The sequence below is a fragment of the Rhinatrema bivittatum genome, chromosome 7 (genome assembly GCF_901001135.1).
Source record: "Rhinatrema bivittatum chromosome 7, aRhiBiv1.1, whole genome shotgun sequence".
NCBI classification, from domain to species: domain Eukaryota; kingdom Metazoa; phylum Chordata; class Amphibia; order Gymnophiona; family Rhinatrematidae; genus Rhinatrema; species Rhinatrema bivittatum.
This window is the reverse complement of record NC_042621.1, coordinates 251029459-251048970: the sequence shown is the minus strand read 5'-3', so window position 1 is coordinate 251048970 and position 19512 is coordinate 251029459. Positions and strand designations below refer to the sequence as shown.

At 42.9% G+C, this 19512-nt stretch overlaps 2 protein-coding genes across 8 annotated transcripts in view; one reads left to right on the top strand and one right to left on the bottom strand.

Moving 5' to 3' along the window:
* Positions 1–19512, top strand: part of DOCK1 (dedicator of cytokinesis 1) — a 1428876-nt gene that overhangs the window by 682361 nt on the left and 727003 nt on the right. The window lies entirely within an intron of this gene.
* INSYN2A (inhibitory synaptic factor 2A) overlaps positions 1–19512 on the bottom strand; it is a 127097-nt gene that overhangs the window by 71735 nt on the left and 35850 nt on the right. For all 3 annotated transcript variants that reach the window (XM_029610030.1, XM_029610031.1, XM_029610032.1), the window contains one exon: positions 1406–2600. In XM_029610030.1, coding sequence (XP_029465890.1) covers positions 1406–2595 — 1190 coding nt within the window. In that variant the 5' untranslated portion in view covers positions 2596–2600. The remainder of the gene's footprint in view (positions 1–1405; positions 2601–19512) is intronic.

Below are 19512 nucleotides of genomic sequence, written 5' to 3'. Positions count from 1 at the left end.
TTAAGCTACAATGACAAGTAATAAGCAGCAAGCTGCCTATATATATATAATATTGAAGAATATGCATATAAAGTTAGATTTTAAAAGCCTTGCACACGCAAAAATGGCCATTTACTCGTGTAAGAAGCCCGAGTGGGAGCTAACTGAATTTTTAATAACTGGGAAAAAGTGGGTGGAAAAGAGGCAGGGCATGGGCCTTCCAGAGGCGGAGTCAGCACTGACGCACGTAGCCTCTAATTTTCCTCAGCTGGCACAGGTAACATACGCGCAGCTCCTTGTTCGGCGAGAGAGACTATTGTGCTCAATCTGATACTCTATATATGGACATTGATTCAGAGTGGGTTGGGGTTAGGGGGAGTGTTGTTACAGACACATTCAGAAGTATCCACTGTAAAATTGACCTTATAAGTGATAAAAAAAAATGAGTTGATTTGAACAATGCAGTCTCTGCTACCGGTAGCTGCATTGTACAAATCATTGTACTCTTACTAAAATGACAAATGAAAATATTGCTCAGGAAATTTCAAAGGTTGCAGTTACCAGACAAGCCTAAATTAGTGCATCTAGTTAAACCATAATCATTTGCACCAGTTATGCAGATTCAAATAAAGCTTTTAAGAATTGTAAAATTTAATTGAAGAGGTTAGAGGGTATGCAAGGTGACTTGAAAACTTATAACTTGTTTTCCTTCTCTGCTATTACCAGAAGTCCCTCTCACCATCTTATATATCATATTATTATATATCATATTATATTCAACTTTTTTGTAAGCATTATGAAAATAAGTACAGTATATTCGTGCTCTGCTGTCTACAAGGAATAACTAAAATCTTAATTATTAAATGATTATGCTAATGCATGATCTGATCATTTTATCAATATTCCTACATTACACGAAGCAACTTGAATAGTAGTACTTCCTTTGACGTGAATGCCAACAATAGAAAATCTGTTTGCGCAGTGATTGTCTATGCACTCTGTAGTGGTTGCATATTTTCTGGCATTATATTTTAAATGCTTTAAGGCTTTTACAGATTTTTGTAAGCCAACTGATAAAACCTTTCAGGCAACAGAAATAGGCACAAATGTCACTGAGTTCCCTCAATTAAATGTATATTGTACTGTAATAATAAATGTTCTTTGGTTCACTGATCTAAACAATGCTCTCCAGCACCAAACAAAAAAAAAAAGACTAAATTTAATAGAGTACTAAAGCCAGTGCTTTAAAACGGCTCCTCTAGACTATACTGTGTCCTTTTCAGGACTTAAATTGTTTCTTAAATTAACAGGTGGAAAATGTAAAGACATTCATTAAACTACTGCATTTACATTTTTATGATTTATGTTTTTTTAGGTAGAGTAACCATGCTAGTAGTTGCAAATGTGACCTTGAGTCTATACTTACCCTTCTCTGTGAGCTTCTCCTTTTTCCAACTCCTGAATAACACCCAGCAGCACTTTTATTGTTTCCTGGCTGGAGCTTATCAGACCCTCCATCATCTGAAGCTGTGCTTTCAAGTCTACCACTTCTGTGTGAGGCACAATTTGTTGGCATTTGTCACTCTCAGTGACTGCTGTCTGACAAGGTTGATTTTCTTCCATAGGTAAAACATTTAACTGAAGTGTTTGTTCATTACATTCAGATGATCGGCACTGTGCCTGTGGTGAGCAGGCTGGCACGTTTTCTGCTTGGGGTTGCAAACCATTAAGGTGTACAGTCCTCTTTGCTTCCTCTTCTACTGCCAGGCATAGTGACCACTCGGTCTCTGCTGCAAAGTTTGACAACTCAGGGTGTGCGACATAGGAACCGGATGCAGGCAAATGAACGGTAGCTTCTTCTGTTCTAATCACTTTGCCATATGGCGATGGATTGGATTCCTCATTACCCAATGGCCCTTTGTCATGTTTTGCTTTATTATGCAGCTGAAAATCAGGCTCTTCTGAAGTAGAGTCTGTTGAGTTTTGAAGAGAAGGAGGATCTTTAGTACAGCTGTGCAAATCAGTGCTTTTACATGCATCTGTACAATTGCCAGTAGTATGCACTTCATTCATGCGTTCATTAATATGCGAAATCAACTCTGCTGTCTTTTGATTGACCTTCTTTCTGCATTGAGCAGTCTCCCCTGAGATTTTGCTGTCTCTTTTATCCTTAATGTCTAATAGAAATCCATTGTTTTGATTTTTAAAGGTATCAGCAGCAGAGGCATTTTTAATAAGGTTTCCTTTTTTACGATCCAGAGGAAATGTCTGATAGCGCTTTTTCAGATCTGGTGAAGTTTGAACTCCTGTGCTCTTGGTAACATTAGGTATTGACCTTCGTGCAGGCACTGTCATGTATTTACGATAAGCTGCCTTATAGGAGGTGGACTTTGTATCTTTCTTGTCGGCTTGCTGCACTGTAGACAAGTGTTTGTCCCGTTGTTCATTCTGAGCTTCACAAATATCTTTAAATCTCACCTGTAGGGCTTTATTTCTTTTTTTAATTTGCCGGTTGGGATCCAGTGCATATTTCAACTCCACAGCAAGTGAAGCTGCTGGTTCAACTTCACTTTCAGAGCCTGAGAGTAAGCATTTGTCGCCCTCCTTACTGACCATGATTCCTGCATTTAAAAATAGTTTAAGTAAACTTTTATTATGACAGACATTGACCAGACATTTTGTTCTCTTTTTTTTTTTTTTTCCAAATACTGTAAAATAAATAAGAACTAAAAGATCTATCTAGATTGTGTATGGGCTGAATTTTCAAAAGTGATCAAGACAGAAGCTGAAGCTGCTGACCAGTTTCACATCCTTGTCAACCATTTACCCATTTAATTTTAGTAAGTGCATGGTTTCTAAATTCAAGCAGGTACCTGTACTTGTAAAATAGTGCACACTGAAAAAAAATAGGTATACAAATGATTCAGGTGAGGATCCCCAGCATTGGGCATTTGTTGGTGGTTCAGTTTCAGTTCCTCTGTGGATATACGATTTACTTGCCTTCTGATAGGAAAGTATTGGTCTACATATCCCCAGTCCTCAGGAGTCCAGTGGCAAGTTTGTGTTTACAGGAAATATACAGAGAGATTTGTATACACAACCTCCTCTCAAGTATGCTTTGTACTTATTCATTGTGGATATTGTGAAAAACAGACTGGCCAGTGGCAAAGAGGACAGGGATTGAGAACCACTGTGCAAGGATAAACATGTTTTTGTTTAAATCTCTTTAACAGAAGGTTTAGGTGAACATTTAATTTGAATGGATTCTTGATGTTAGACTGGGTTGGTTAAGCAATAATTATACTGCAAGTCTTTTTTTGAATTATAATAATAATAATACCTCTTTGAATAGCATTACCAAGTTTATTCACTGCTATACAGGGACATATAAGAGACAGACCCTGCTGCTTGTAACTTACATTCTATTCAAGACAGACAAGACACATAGACAGAAAACAAATTAAAGACTTTGAGTTAAATCTGTGAGGCCATGATTAAGGAGAATTAAACAAGGTGGTTAATTGAAGGGGCAACTTAAATTAAGTAAAATTGTAAGGTGTGAAGCCTCTTAAGTGTCTGTGTAAGAAAAACAGTTAATGGGGTGGGTAGATAAGGGGTAGGATGGATGGGCCCCAAATTCCTTCCCCCCCAAATTAGAGCAAAACTATACTCCAGAGCTTCTTAACTTTTTTTCCATCATGACACACCTGACAGATGATGCTCACGTGCGTGACACATTGCACACTACATTTAACAGCTATACTAAAAAAAAAAAAAAATCCTAAATTTTGTTGAAAATGATGCAGGAGAAAGATAAAATATTTTTTTTAATTTTAGTAACTGCTTGTAAAATATCATAATTAAATTTTATCTTTACTTATCTTTACTTACTGCATCACTGAGATATCTAGGACTGATATTCATATGCAGCATGTTTTTTGATACAGACAAACTCCTATGCATTTCACTGTCAACCTCAGGAAATTTTTACTTCTTCTAGAGTTTATACAGAGCAGGGTTAGGAATTTTTCCCTTTCAACTTACCATACAAAAAATATATTCAAATTCTGGTATCTCCTCAGTAATAGTACTTCAAAATCCCTTCTGTGCCAGGTACTTTGTGAAATAACATGAAAACTTTCTAAAAAGACATTTAGAAATTATATAGCACACCAGCCATACCATAAGAGTACTAACACTCAGGACTTGAACAGCAGCAACCTTACCAATGAAAAAGCAACACTGTAAATATAGAACACAGTACACTTACTATTGGAAAAACAAAGAAAGCCAGACTGCTCTAGATTCCTACACAGAATCTACATCCTTCTTAGCAGAATCCCTCACCTCTGTCAAACATCAAGAATGCAGACTGACCCTTATCTAATACAGAATAAACCATAAATTAAAAACAAACATATAGAGAAAAACTGAAACTCCAAGAAGCTGGGGGGACCATGGGAAGGCAGGGCCAGGGAGAGCATACCTACAACATATTTGGCTTGGACTGGTGGTGGCAGTGATTGCCAGGGGTGAGGGAAAAGCAGGAACAGGGAGTGGTGATGGGGAATTTAAGTACCAGCTCCTTATTCTGCACTCTCCTCAAGCAGCAAGCACATGTGCTTCGGGATCAAATTTCATGTCGGGCTTCGTTTTGGGCCCCCCCCCCCCCCACACAGGAACTTCGCTTTTCCCGCTGTTCAGGGTTTTTTTTGGGGGGGGGAGGGGGGTGGGGAACGACTCTATTTTCACTTTAGTTCGCACTAGCAGGAGTTAGTGCGCACTAACGGGGGAGTTAGCATGCACTAACTCCCGTTACAGCGCACTAAAGCAAAAAAGGAATTTTTTTCCCTAGAAAGCATAGGCTTGGTACGTTAAATGTTTGGTGACACACCTTCCACCCCTTGGTGACACACCAGTGTGTCCTGACACACTGGTTGAAAACTACTGCTATATTCTGTTACTCTGAATTGACTCTCAGATATTCAGTTCTCTGCTGTCCTAAACAATCTGCTAGATAAATATTATTAATGGAACAGTAATATTGGCAAATAAAACACACATTGCCAGCTGAAAATGGCACCTATCAATGAGGACATACATGCAATTTACTTATCTGAAAAGCCAAGATAATTTGTCTGTAAGAAGAAAGCCTTCTCCTGACATATGTAACCCAATTTTCACAGCACTCTTCATAGTTCCCTTGAATAGAGATGTGAACAGAAAGCCCATCAATATATCAAAAATTGTATAATTAATCACCTTTAACAGAAAGTTTAAAGCTAAGGGGGTGTTGAAGAGAACAAATGGGAACATTTGGTCTAATTACTGCATCCTTCACAAAAAGAGCAATACTGTGCTCTGACACCCAGATTCAATAAAGTTCTCTGCAATCATAAACAGTCCACTAGACATAATATTAGGGGGAATACTGTTAAATGAACAAATAAAACAGACATATTGCTGCTGAAAATGGCTTCTGGCAATGCCAACACACATAGTTTCCTTATCTGAAAAGTCAAGTTGATTTGTCTCTGAAGCAAAATACAGTAAATGGCAGCAAAGAGAGAGGCCAATAGGCCCATCCAGTCCACACTGCAAGGATATATCCCAGCTGCAATCTGTAGAAACTTGCATGCCAAGCAGGATATTAGTCCCTGTCCAATTCAGTTTTTGCTTTCTTCCTCATTTAATCTTTATCATCCTGGGTAGATGAGCATACATGGTCCCATGCATAATGCAACACCCAAGTCTCCACCTTTCTTACCACTCAGCAATTTCAATCATCTAAATGGCTACCAGAATTAGTGAGGCTGCTGTTCAAACATCTGGCCTCTTAGGTCCTGTGATCTTATTTTGTATCTGTGGTTCCTGCAAGCTGATTTTTAAAGGGAAACTCCCATCAACATTTCCCTTTGAAAATCCTGTTATGTTCTAATGTCGCTGGAATTGGTGCGAATTGTACGGTGTAAGGAATATATGGGGACCTCAGAATGAAATCCATTTGTGTACTTTACCAGGCCTGCACTAACCTTGCCCCTGGCATCTCCCCTTTTCTCCCACGGAGAAGTGGTGAGACATTTTCAAAGGATTTTTTTTTCCTGTGGGTAAACATTTAACTGGGTAAATCCTTTTGAAAATTGCACTCTTAACAATTGAAGGGATCTGTATGATCTCCAAAGTCATACACTATATTATTTTTGACTTATTCTTATGTTTGCCCAATAAAGGGGTATGACAGCCTACAAAGACTCCATTTTAAAATATCACAAGTAAACTTTATTTTTAAAAAATCCTTAAAACAATTGCAAAATGCCCCCCCTAGATAGGTCATTAAGTGCGGATAAAATGTCATGTACACATTGCTCAGCTGAAATGCACATTGTGCAAAAGTACTGTACATTTTTGGGGAGGATGCACTGTCCTGTACAGATCACCTCTTTCCTATGTTTTGTCCAGGAATGGACAAATACATTTTGAAGTGTCTGTTTATTAAAAACAATTTTTTACTTCCTGTTCTCCTTCAAAAAGGGCATGAGTACCAATGTTTTGATTTCTATCACACAGCTTCCCTAGACAACTATGATAATCTTCAAATAGATTGATCTATTGATCCAAATCATTATATTAAAACAGCTGGGCAATGAAGTGAGAATCTGGTTTAATGCAGTTAGAATATAATCAATCTTAATCACAGGTACTATTAGTGTAGTTTCCATGATAGGCAATATTCAGTGAAACAGATTTAAATGTGAAAGCACTTGCATTCTGCATATAAAGATAATAGTGGAAGATATTTTAGTTAATATCTTATTCCTCTTGCAGTATCTGAGTAAAATATATTCATGTGCAAGCTTTGATGTTAAAATAATTGCTTGTTTATACCATAGAGGCAGGGCTTGAGCTTAAAGCAGGAATACCTGTTACTGGTGGCAAATGGAAATCTGCAAGCAGAAGTGCAACCTCTATTGCAATAAAGGATGATAATCACAGTGACTCCTTTTGAACAGCATTCCATTAATTTTAAAAAGCGATTAAGATTCAATTAAGCAGCAACTAAGAAAATGATGATTGGGCTCTTGGTTTTCCTCTCTCTTTGTCTCTCCTAGTCGTCATGTTCCTGAATACCAATTGAGTGTATTTATACCTTAGTGTGATGTAAGTAGCGAGGTGAGACAGAAGAGGGGAGAATAAGGACCTGCTTCCATTTTTGACTCCCAATTATAAAATTATAACTTTTTATTTATTGTTTTTGAAGATGAGTACATCTTCTAAAGCAGTTCTACCTTCTAACAGGCCGATACAGGTAGCTGAGTGTTAAAACATTGTGCTCTTGATTTCAGCTCACAGTTTTAATGCTCAGCTTAAAATATTTTTTAACTCTTGGAGTAGTAAGCTAATGCTATAAAAATGAATCAGGAGTTAAAAAAAATCAAACAAACCCAAAAAACCAAAAACTTGCATAACTTTAAAATGTGCGTTTGGCAGAGCCAAACGCATATTTTAATTCAGGAAGGGAGGAAGAGACCATCACTTAGGTGGATAAATACTGATTTATCTGGCAGCAGGATGTACTTTATCTGGTTAAGTAGCAGTGACTAGATAGGTCAGGTAAGCACTGATTTGTCCGGCTACCTGGCAGCTGCTCCCAGATGGCTGGATAAATCAGTACTTATCTGGCTAAGAGGCACTGACTGCTGGCACTTACTCGGAATGTTCCTTGCTTTTTCCTTATTTAAAAATTTTTTTAACATTATTTTCATTTTTTTTTTGTAATGCTGGAAACATAACTCCAGCCCTGAGCCAGGAGTTAAGATTTGTGCGCTAAAGGCGCAACGCTGGATCAGTGCACTGATGCTGCTGATAACACAGTGCCACGCTTGGAGCAGGGGGAGGGGGGACTGTGGCATGTACTCACCGCGTGTCAGACATCGTAGGAAGTGCGGTGTCGGCACTGTGTGATGATGTCGCCGATGTGCTGATGTCACTCCTACGGCCCACACATGCGAGGTGGAGCACCGCAACACCATGGAGTGCAAGCAGAAGGGCAAAGGGCCATAATGGGGGAAGGTCCTCGATTACAACTGGAGGCCTTGGGGAAAGGTCAGGGCATCTGGAATGGGCCATTCCAAACATGGGGGCCATCCCAGGGGTGGAGGCAGCAGCGCAGGGAGATATCAGGGCAGCATGTCCTGGCTCTGTTCCTTTTGGCTCCTGCTTACCGTGCTGCTGCCTTCACCGCGAAGGGGTGGCCGGTCCTTGAGCTCATGACTCTCCACCGCATTGGTTAGACCCTGCTCTGTCGCAACTCCCTGCCATATTTTATTTTGGGGGGGACGTCCGGAGTGGCTGGTCTCTTCGCTGCTCACTGCTGCTTTCAGTTTCACTCGTGGCCCTAGTGGCACCAGTGTCGGGGGGTTGCCTCTCCTTCTGGATCCCTCCTGAGCTCCCCTGGGGCTCTGGGGTGTCTCTTGTCATTGTGGCTGGCAGCCACTGCCTTTCTTTTGGGCGTGGCTTGGTGCCACTAGTGACGGGGAGCGTGCTACTGCTTCGGGCCACACAAGACTTTGGAAGGGGAGGAGCATTGGGGCTCTTCTCCGCAGGACTCACTTGCCCCGGAGGCCATTGGGCTGCTTCCTTTGGGCATCCTTGACCTCGGACAGCTATGGGTGTTCACTTCTGGGCTCGCCTGTGCCTACCTTCAGTCAGGTATTTATTTATTTATGTATTTATTTATTTATTTATATTGTGCCCTCTATTTGCACTTGAGTTGCTATAAGGGTGGAATTGTGGGTTTGGTACCCACAGTATCTCTGTTTTTGGTGAATTGAGCTTTAATCTATTATTTGACATTCATTCTTTCATCTTAGTAAGACCCTAATTCAAATTCTTGATGCCCTCCTATTGCAATGCCATTGATGGCACATATATGTGCGTGTCATCTAGGTGGATGGAGAGACTTGAGCCCACTTTCCAAGGCAGGTTTCCTGGTCGTTTGGGTACATGTTGAATGCAGGGCAGTGTGGAGCCTGTGGAGCTCAATGCGCTGGAACATGGGCTGCAGAGAGGTTTGCCATTGCAGACCTTGGATTATCCACCAATGCAAATCCTGTTCCAGCCCCCATTTTGCTGAGGGTGAGTCGAATATTGTTCCTATGGTTGGGGTTGGGGACTCCTTTGGTCAACTGCTAGAGGCAGAGGGGGATGGCCATTGACCAGCCCATTGTGGGGTGTAACAGGGTTGTGGGGTGGAGGCATGGGAGAACAGTGGGAGGTGCACCCACCTCTCCGACTCCTCGGTCAGCAGGAGTTCCTCATTGGTGTCATCTTGTTCGTGTGAGTCGTCGATGACGGAAGGATCAAGGAGCACCACCACTGCTGGTGATGGCTTGGCACTGCGAGGCAGCTTTGGCAGGGTATCCCGCATTCGCTCCGGTGCCTGGTTTGGTCCTCTGAACAGTTGGCATTGATGGTAGGTCGAGCTGACCCCTCACAGCACTTCACTATGATGATGTTCCTGGAAACCTTTGTCAGTGCTCATGCCATATGCAAAGGTTTTGCTTGGTTGGACTATGGCAAGCAGTTCAGAGAGGATATCTGACACACCAGGCATGTCCTGGGGCATTCATGACATCAAGTTATGCCTGACCCACATGACGGCTTGGAGCTCAGATGCCCAAGCTACCAACCACTCCTTTCAGCCACAGGGGGCCTCCCAGGGTTAAGGATGGACATCCAATCCCACCGCCGAAGCCTGTTGGCAATATGTGGAGGGGAAGGCATGGTGCAGGATTGCAGGTACAGGCATATTTGCACCTCCAGCGCTGGAGTCTCCCCACCTACAAATGCACAAGTAAGGATCCCGGGGGGAGAGGCAGGTAGTCCTTGTGCAGGAGCCCTGATGCCAGTTGGGTGGGAGCAGCTGGAGATGGATCTCAGACTTTGCATCAGGCACGAAGCAGTTGCACTGCACGAGGGTTTTAAGGATGGTTTCGGAATTCCTTGCGAGGGTTCTCTGAACCCATCAAGCCTCTCGAGTGCTACTTCTGCTGAAGTTGTGAGGGAGAGACTGACGATGGAGGTTGGTCTTGATGGGGTGGCGGGCCCCTTCCCCCATGCCCCCTTTCGGCAGAATGGTTTTGTCATCATTGGCTATGATGCCTATGAGGGAGCATGGTGGGTTTGGGCTTGTACATAGCCTTTCTTGCCTGGCTGGGCAGGCCGTGGGTCGGCCTGTGTGGTCCAGTGTGCCTCCTTTACTAGGCACATTCAACCTCCTCAGGGATTGTGGAGAGGGGGTTTTCATGGCTGGATTGATTATGGAGTCTGCCTTCCGGCTCTTGCCTGTGCATTGTGGGGGTCGTCAACCTCAAATTGCCAATATTGGATTTTCTTGCTACCTTGTACACTGGGACTGTTGGCCACGAGTGGATGGGTGCACTGTTTGACATCCTATTGGTGATATGTATGGTCATGTAGAAATGTATATACTTATATAGTTTGGTAGGCCATGTATGTTTGTGCATTCTGCCGGCATTGTTTGCAATCCCATTTTGTTTATTGGGGTGAGGGAGTGAGGTCCCACTCACTGGCCTCTTCATCCCAGGGAAGGCACCGGGCAGTGGGAGCATGAAGACTGATGGAGTCAGCCCTGGTGGGGGCTTCCACAGGTTGGTCCTGGACCCTGGAATGCCCTGTGCAGTAGGTGGTCAAGGGGTCGTTACATACATTTTGATGACTTCCCCTTTGCTGGGGCTTTTCTTCAAGGGCGCTTATTACTTTGATGGGCGCATGCCCATGGGATGCTCAGTTTTGTACGCTTACTTTACGGCTTTCAGCACCTTCTTGCATTGTCCCTGCACACAGGCTTGATGGACATCGTTCATGGGCCTTGCGACTCAGATGTGTGTTGCGATCTCTACGATGGCTGTCGAACCATGGCCAGAGGCTTTGGCATTCCACTGCAGCAAACAGGTTGGAACCGCCAAATAGGGTGATTTCTTTCCTTGGCATTGAGCTTGACACCATTCAACTGTTGACCAGATTTCCAGCCAATGGAATTTGGAGGCTGGCCAAACTGATTCAGGCTGCCGCCTGGCTTGCAGAGTTGCTCTAGCCACTATGCAGTCCTAAATAGAGAACCAGGCTTTTGCCTGTCGCATAATTCCGATGGGGAGGAGATTTCTGCGCTGATTGATTGCGGTGTCCATGACAGTCACGAAGAAGTGCACTGGTTGTGGGTTACCCATGCTATGAGTGAAGATCTTGGGGTGTGGGAGACATTTTTGGCTGATTTCAATGGCTCATTAGTGTGACTCTACTCCCTCCAGTATCCAGCTTTGACTTAGAGCTATTCCCTGACGCCTCAGATGGCATTGAAGTTGGCCCATACTGTCTGGGCAGCTGGCGAGCGGAGACATGGCCAAGTAATTGGGTGGATTCAGGGTTCACATCGAATATCACCTTTCTGGAGGTTTCCCGATAGTAGTGGTGCTCCATATTTGCAATGAATGACTGGCTAACAGGTAATATTCTGGTGTGACAGCCTAGCAGTCGTTCAGACATCAATTGGCAGTCTGCTAGATGCACCCTAGTTTCTGAACTCCTGAGGCTAATGGTCTCGAGGTGTTTGTAGATAAATGTGATGGCATGGGAGAGAGGCACATCCCCAGTCTTCGCAACAAGATTGCTGATTGTCTTTCTCATTCTAAGTGGGAGGATTTCTAGAGGCCATCCCAGGATGCTGAAGAGAAGGGGACGCTGATTCCTGTACACCTCTGGACAGCACACCTCTGGACAGTCGAGTGCACCATAAACCTGGTGGGCATACCTGAGGGGATATAATGAAGTCTTGGACTTCCTAGAAAAGTCCCTGATCAGTCAGGGGACCGGAGTGTTCCACACATGATAGTGGAATACATTGTGCAAGCTAAGTTACATGGCATGGCATTGTCACACTCGATGAAGCCCCGGAATTGGTTACATGTCCTCTTGCTAATGTGGTGCACTACAGGGCGCTAAGGCCTTCCAAGGGGATACAGTTTCTATTGCATGCCAACTCTATCTCACTGAGCAAGTATCAATTTAACGCCATCATCAAGCATGCCCTGGACATGGCCAGGTGGAAGTTGGAGGAATTTGGAACTCTTATTCTGAATTGGAGCTGCGTCTAGCGCAGCTGCATCTGGGTTGCTGGTACCACCATCCAGCGTATTGGTAGATGGCACACCCCGACGTACCTGGCCTATATCAGACAGGTAAATTGATCCCTGTGACTCGGCACATCTTAGAGATTAGGGTATAGAATCTCACAAGCACGATCATCCCCCCTTCCCACCCACAGCAATTTTAACATCTGTCTTTCAGGCCCCCAACATCGACAATGGTTGATATGGATCATTGGGCACTCATTGTTTTGGGCATTGCAATGTGCAATGAAAATGCCTTTGGTGCACAAAGGGGCACAGCAGTGATGGATGGAATAGGTACGATACCTGGCTCGGAGGGGCATGTACCAGGACCCCCTGCTAAGGCAGTAATTAACAAGATCTCCCCCCACCCACCCTGAGGTATTAGTCATACACCTCAGAGGCAATGATTTGGGAACCAATCCAGGGTGCCTGCTCCTGGACAACAATAAGGATTGACATCGCGATCATCTTTCTTGTCCCCAATGCCCCGCACCAGGCTCATTTGGTCGGAGATCATCTCTATGCCAGTTCCTGAACTCGCCACTATGAGGACAGTAGATGGAAATTAAACAAGCAAATTTGCAATTTTATCAAAAGATGGGGTGGCATTCACATTAGACATAATTGGCTATGCATGAATTGCATGGAGTTGTTCTGCAATGACGGGGTGCATCTCTCAGATATGGGACAGGACCTGTTACTGAACACCTGGTGCTATTCACCAGGCATTGGCCACAGTTGGGTTGGTGGAGGGTCCTGGGTAAGCTGTGTGGCTATCCAGATCATTTGATGGGGGTACCCAAGTGGGGGGGGGGTGGGGTCACCAGTTGGAGGTAGTGCACAGCTCATGTTATACCTTACTTCGATGTGATGGGTCTGTCTGCCTCCAGGGCACGCTGGCCCTGGAGCGGTGGCAGACTGGATGCCCACCCTGCGATTGGGCAGTCACCTTGCCTGGGTGAGGTGGGTGACCAGGAATGCCTTGAAGTTAATTACCTCCCAGAAGGCAGGACCTTGCTCAGTTGCAGTTGGTCCCGGGCTGGAGGTGATGTGCTGACTGCGCAGAAAAGGGGACACTTTGACAGTTCTATCTGTGTTATGGCTCGGGTACATGGTTATGATTGTATATTATTATTTGCCATTAAAGCTGTGGCCAGTTTTTCCCACATCTGGTCTCTGTGGTACTTTAGAATCCGCGTGTGTGTGCGCTGACTTCGCTTCCGCCCCCCCCCCCCCCCCCACACACACACACACACTTAGCGACAAATGGTCATGGCTGCCCGGATTAAAAGGTATGCTGGCCAGATGCAGTCTCTCTGCATTGGGGGAGTACTGCTTAATTTCCCAATTTGCATAGGATTTCCTGTGAAGGATTTCAAAGGGACGTGGGATAAATACTGTGGATCCATAAAGTCTAGAGGATGTGAATGAAGAGAAGAGGCATGGGGGTGGCTTGCGGGAATGACAGCTACTACCTGGAGATTAATACCCTTATTCAATAAACATACACACTGTTAATGTGACTCCAGCATTGCTCTATGCTTCAACGGCAAGAGGAAATGTGGAAAAAAGGATTTGCATTCACAAAAAAGCAGGGGAGTAGCTTGCTTGTTGCGGCGGTTACTACCCCAAACCAAATAAGCCTGATACTTCACTGCATATCCAGCATAGCTCTCTGCTTCAACGGCAGGGGGTATGAAGAAAAGAGATTTATATTTAGACAACAATCAACAAGGACTGAATTACATAGTCTGGGTAAACAAATAAGCGTGGGTGTAGCTTGCTTGTTACGACGGTTACTATCCCGAATCAATTAAGCCTGATACTTCACTTGGAATACATATCCAGCGCAGCTCACTGCTTCAACGGCAGAGGGGAATAAAGAAAGGATTTATATTCAGATATCAACCAACAAGGACTGAATTGCACAGGCTGGGTAAACAAATAAGCATGGGAGAAGCTTGCTTATTGTGGTAGTTACTACCCCTAACCAATTAAGCAAGATACTTCTCTTAGATGCAGTTCCAGCACTGCTCTCTACATCAATGGTGGGGGTGGAAGGTAACTAGAACCAAAATGTTACTAATAAGGGCCAAGAGTAACAGATAAGTTTGAGAAAAAAAAAGTGTGAAAGCTTGCTGGGCAGGCTGGATGGGCCATTTGGTCCTCTTCTGCCATCATTTCTGTTTCTATGTTTCTATGTGTGAGGGTGCTAAGTAGTACTCCCTTTTAGGAATGCACATTTTCTGTATGCAAAACTTCTCCCTGCATTGGCAGTAACTTTTGTACACAGAAAATATGCATTCAAGGGCAGACAGAAAGATGCTTTCGGCTAAATGCACCTTTTTGCATTGGTCTGTTAGAGTTTAATGATCTAAACTGGGTTTGCTTTTGCAAACCTGATAATGCACGAAAATATTTTGCAAGTGTGATTATATGTGTTACCACACATTTAACATATGATATTTTGCAGTTGGAAATACAAAATATATGCAAAATAGTTAATGCACTGGAAAGTCATGCATGTCTGGTGATTACCTATATATGCACAATTATAATTGGTTTGTAAAACCATGTTCTTGCAGAAAGAATAACTAGACTTCATGGAGATACAGTTAAGGGTGGGGTTTTTTTTTTTGCGATAAATTTATGATTTTGTATGAAAACAATTGACTGTGAGTACAATTTGCATAATATGCAAATGTCCAAGTGTCATGAGGAAAAAACTTCTTGCATTATCAGGCTGTTCCCACTGAGCTCAGTGGGTTAGTAGTTCTGTCCCAGAGTAGGGGTTGCCATACTGTTTTGTCACATTTTTATTTTGCCTGATATATGTGGCACTGCTGCTATAAGGTACAGAAGAATTCAACATACTAGATAATTGCAAACAGATTTTCATTGGTTTTTTTTTATTAATATTTTTACAACATTTTTATAAACAGTAATTTTGGCATTAAGGGGTCCATTTTCAGCCGCTGTGCAGTTTGGCTATTTTATTTGGTCACGCCATTGAATATACCCGGCTATCTTAAATTTAGCCAGTGATGTCTAACCAACTAACTTTAGGTCTGTCCTAGAGCTCTACCAGAGTTAGCTACATAGATTGAGCGACTAGGGCTGCCCCACTCAAAAACGCCTCCGGCCCGCCCCCGGAATATCCCCGACTTATGCGGCTAACTTCTAGCTGCATAGCTTGTTATGAGGCTGTAATATAGCCGCATACACTGATGAATGTCACTGGGGTAGCCATTTAGACAGATAACTTTTCCATTATCCATCTAAATAGCTTTTGAATATCGACCTCTAAATTTATAGCAGTGCTATTACTACAACTGCAGTAAGCAGTTAAAGAAAATGCTAACACTATAGGATTGGTTTTGATCATGTAAAATTCATCCTGTATTGAATTATTCACTACAGTTTAGAAGGTGCAGGTGTCCAATGATTTTTCTCTGGGAATATGTGTAGTGTAGCATTCCCTAGTTTTATTAGGTCATTTGTACAGCTGCTTTCTGTATTTGGAGCAGCTCAATTTTATTTTCTATAAATTAAATTATGTATCAAGAAACAAAATGTAATCTTTTCACACTGGAGGTTTTTTTTCCACACAGTGGAAAGTAAATCTTTTAACTCCTTAAACCCTTGGTGACTTTGCTAGTAACTCTGTATAATAGAAAAGATTAACTGGGGCACCAGGACAACCGCCCGCCCCCTGGGTCCCGCTCGCTCCCCAACAGGATGCAGAATGCCATTCATGAAGTAGCAGAGACTAAAGTCACTTTGAAATAATATTGCTGCAGCTTTATTAAGAAATAACATAACAGTAATCCAGGTGCTGAGCCTCTGTCCCCATCTCTTATATCTCCCCCCCTCCCCCCTCATATATCTCCCCCCTCCCCCCTCATTGAGGCCGGGACCAAGCTGAGACCCTCATCCGGTCTCTCCCAGAACCACAACCAGGACCACTAGCCCTGAACCACTATTACTGAGCTCTCATCAGCCCACATCCAGCAATGGGGTTGAAACTATCCTGAGGCAGAGGTTCCAGGGCCTGCTCTTTCTCACAAGGCCCTGTCTGTGATCTGCTGGGCTCTAGCTCCGGCTCATGCTCTTAAAAGGGGATCTAAATAGATCCCACCCTGGAGTTGGATCTCACCCCGAGGATCAGACATCCACTGCGACAGGGACAATTATTACAGGTTGAAACAAAATACATAATACAGCATAATGTGAAATTACAACTGATTGTGTGGGGAGGGAGGGCAGGGCACGAGAGTTGGCTGGTGGCAGTGATCATAAAAGGGCTGATCGCTGCCAGCAGGGTTTAAAGCCCCGGCAGTCCCACCTCCGATGTCGACGAACCACCAATCATCTGTCTCCCTGTTGGTGCTGATGTTACCACGCGGCCGCCCAGGCCGCCGGGAGGTGCCGGCATGCAACGAGGCAGCCCATGCGGCCAGCACTGTGACACCGGCCTGGAGAGGGAGGGGGAGATACCCATTCTGCTGCCACAGTGTGACAAAGAAAACCCCCTGCTGCTGCAATCCCCACCTGGCAGGAGAAGAAGGAACAATCCTCTCCCCAGCCCGCCTAATGACTATTGGATGCGGCACACCACTCAATGCACCAGGCAGGTGGTGGAGAGGAGGAGCAATGCTGCCCAAAATGGGTGGGCCTCTCGGTCTCCTCCCTCGGAGGGGCAGCGGCCACCCATTATATAACTGGTTTAAAAGAAATAAATGCTGACTTATTCTTTGGTGTCAGCTTTTAGCCAGCAGTTGGAAGAGAGTCATGCAGGATACTTAGTTATTTTTAAAATATTGAGGAGCAAGTTAAAATGCCAGTTAATAGGTAAATATATGAAAATAAGAAATTGAAATATACTATTGCATAGAGATGTGAATCGTGTGCCCGATCGTCTTAACGATCGGGTTCGGCTGGAGGGAGAAAAAAATCTGATCGCTGGAGATGTGAATCGGTTCCGATGGCACGGATACCCTGTCACATGGTAAGGGCAAAGGGCCATCGGCGCTATCTTTATGATTGGCAGCCGACGGCCTGAGAATGGGAGATCACTCCCGGGACCACCACTAGAGCACCAGGTAATTTTAAAATGTTTTGGGGGGGATCGGGAGGGTGGGAGAAGCTAAGGGGTCATCTTTAAAGGGTCGGGTGGGGTTTTTTTTAATCGGGCCATCAGTGCCATTTTTGAGTGGCAGCCAAAATGGCGCCGATGGCCCGAGAGCGGGAGATCAGTCCCCACGCCCCCACTGGACCACCAGGTACTCGTAAAAAGTTTTTGGGGGGGTGGGGGAAGGTAAGGGATTAGTTTTATAGGGTCGGGGTGGGTTTAGGGGTTGTTTTGGTGTGCTGGTTTTCCCGCCCTCCCCCCAAATAACTCCCATTAGTGGACACTAACGGGAGTAACGATTTTTCACGATAAATCGTGAAAATTTCTATTGTATCGTGCACTGTACCGATTTTTGACGATTTAAAAAATATCGGATGATTTTTTTAAATCGTCAAAAAACGATTCACATCCCTACTATTGCATACTATTTTTGATTCATGGTTTCTTAGCAACAGGCTTTGATCCAGAATATACTCTCTCTTTTCATATTTTTCCAGACCATATGTTTTGTGAAAATTGAATTTTAAGTGTAATTTTCTCCTGAATAAATATCTACCTATGGTAAACACTGATTTTAACAAAAAACAATTGTTTATACAAAAATATAGTAATTAGCACAAAAAATGATAGCTGTGATCATTGAAAAACTGTGATCATTGAAAAACTTTCCAAGGAAGTAATTTTATTCTTATATAACACATTTATATTTTCAATTCAGTTATTGCACATTTCCTTTTGAAATAATCACCAGAGATGAAATGTTAAAATAAAAAAGCCGCTTGATGATTTGTTTCCAGTAGGAGTAGTGAATACGTTCTTTAGTTAAAAACTTGCCATTAAGAAATGACTCAGTGGCAGTGTTGTGCACAGTCATGCACAATTCCTTAGTTTGAGTCCTGTGTTGGGTTTTCTGCTCCATAGGCCAACATTCACTGCCCCTGGGGGTAAGGAGTCTATCATCATATGACTGTGCCAATTTGTAAACATAATAACTATGCCAGAGGTAAGTAGGCAAAAATCCAAAGCCCAATAATTAAATAAATTTATTATATATATTAACTTTGTATAACATGCTGGCTTATGTGAAACATATATGCGTCCTAAAATCTAATACCTTAACATAAATAATGTCTCATTCATACTGCATACATCCATTCATTCAATAAAATCGCAAAACATATACATTGTAAACACCATAACATTAATTAACACATGTCCAAAAATACCCCTATTAACGTCAATCTACCCGCTCCATATACACTTAACATATATTTAAATCCTCTCATGACATTAATTAACACATGTCCAAAAATACCCCTATTAACATCAGTCTACCCGCTCCATATACAATTAACATATGTTTAAATCCTCTACTCCGACGAGTTTACTCGTTTCGCCTGTAAATACAGGCTTCCTCAGGGAACCTTTATATTTTGTAAATCAGGGTCACTTTCTTTATAAATTTTCTGCTTTTGATATTTCCTGATCTCTCAGTTCTTCTCCCAATCATGTGTTTAACCCAATGATTTGTAAAGCTCCTTCCATGTATATGTTTCTCATTCAGCCATGCTGTAATATATCAAATTGAAATAACACACCCATAAATATTAATTGATTATCATCGCGATGAGTTTTACATCTCACCAAACAACCAAATATCATATAGTATCCAGGTATCCTCTTACCACTATTGTATACTGATTATTCCCATGAGTATTCCTTATGTGGACCACCGATAACCACTTGGCCGTATTCAAACGAATCTTCACAATGGATGACAAACCTTCATAATAACGCTCGTATAAACTTTTGTTTAACAAGCTTTCCACTCGACTACAATCGGGATCACGAAAACCTAAGGCATATTCAAACAGTTAATAATATAAACCCATATCTCCAAACGCTATTGTTTAAATCATGTAACAGTTTTATACGGCTCATTTACCAATATATTTCTTATATCTCATGTAAAAATGTCCCCTTATACTATACCCAATTCTCTAATTCCAAATGTTACCGTAATGCGGTCCACTACTCTCCTGTTAACATTCTTTCGAGATGCCACCATCGAACTGAAACATTAGCCGGTGTTTAAATCTCCCACTTCCTGTAACGTGACGTTCAACAGCGTCACGTATTGACGTATTAAACGTAACCATTATACGGTGGATGTAATAAATCATAGCCAAACAGGTAATCTGATGTTCCATG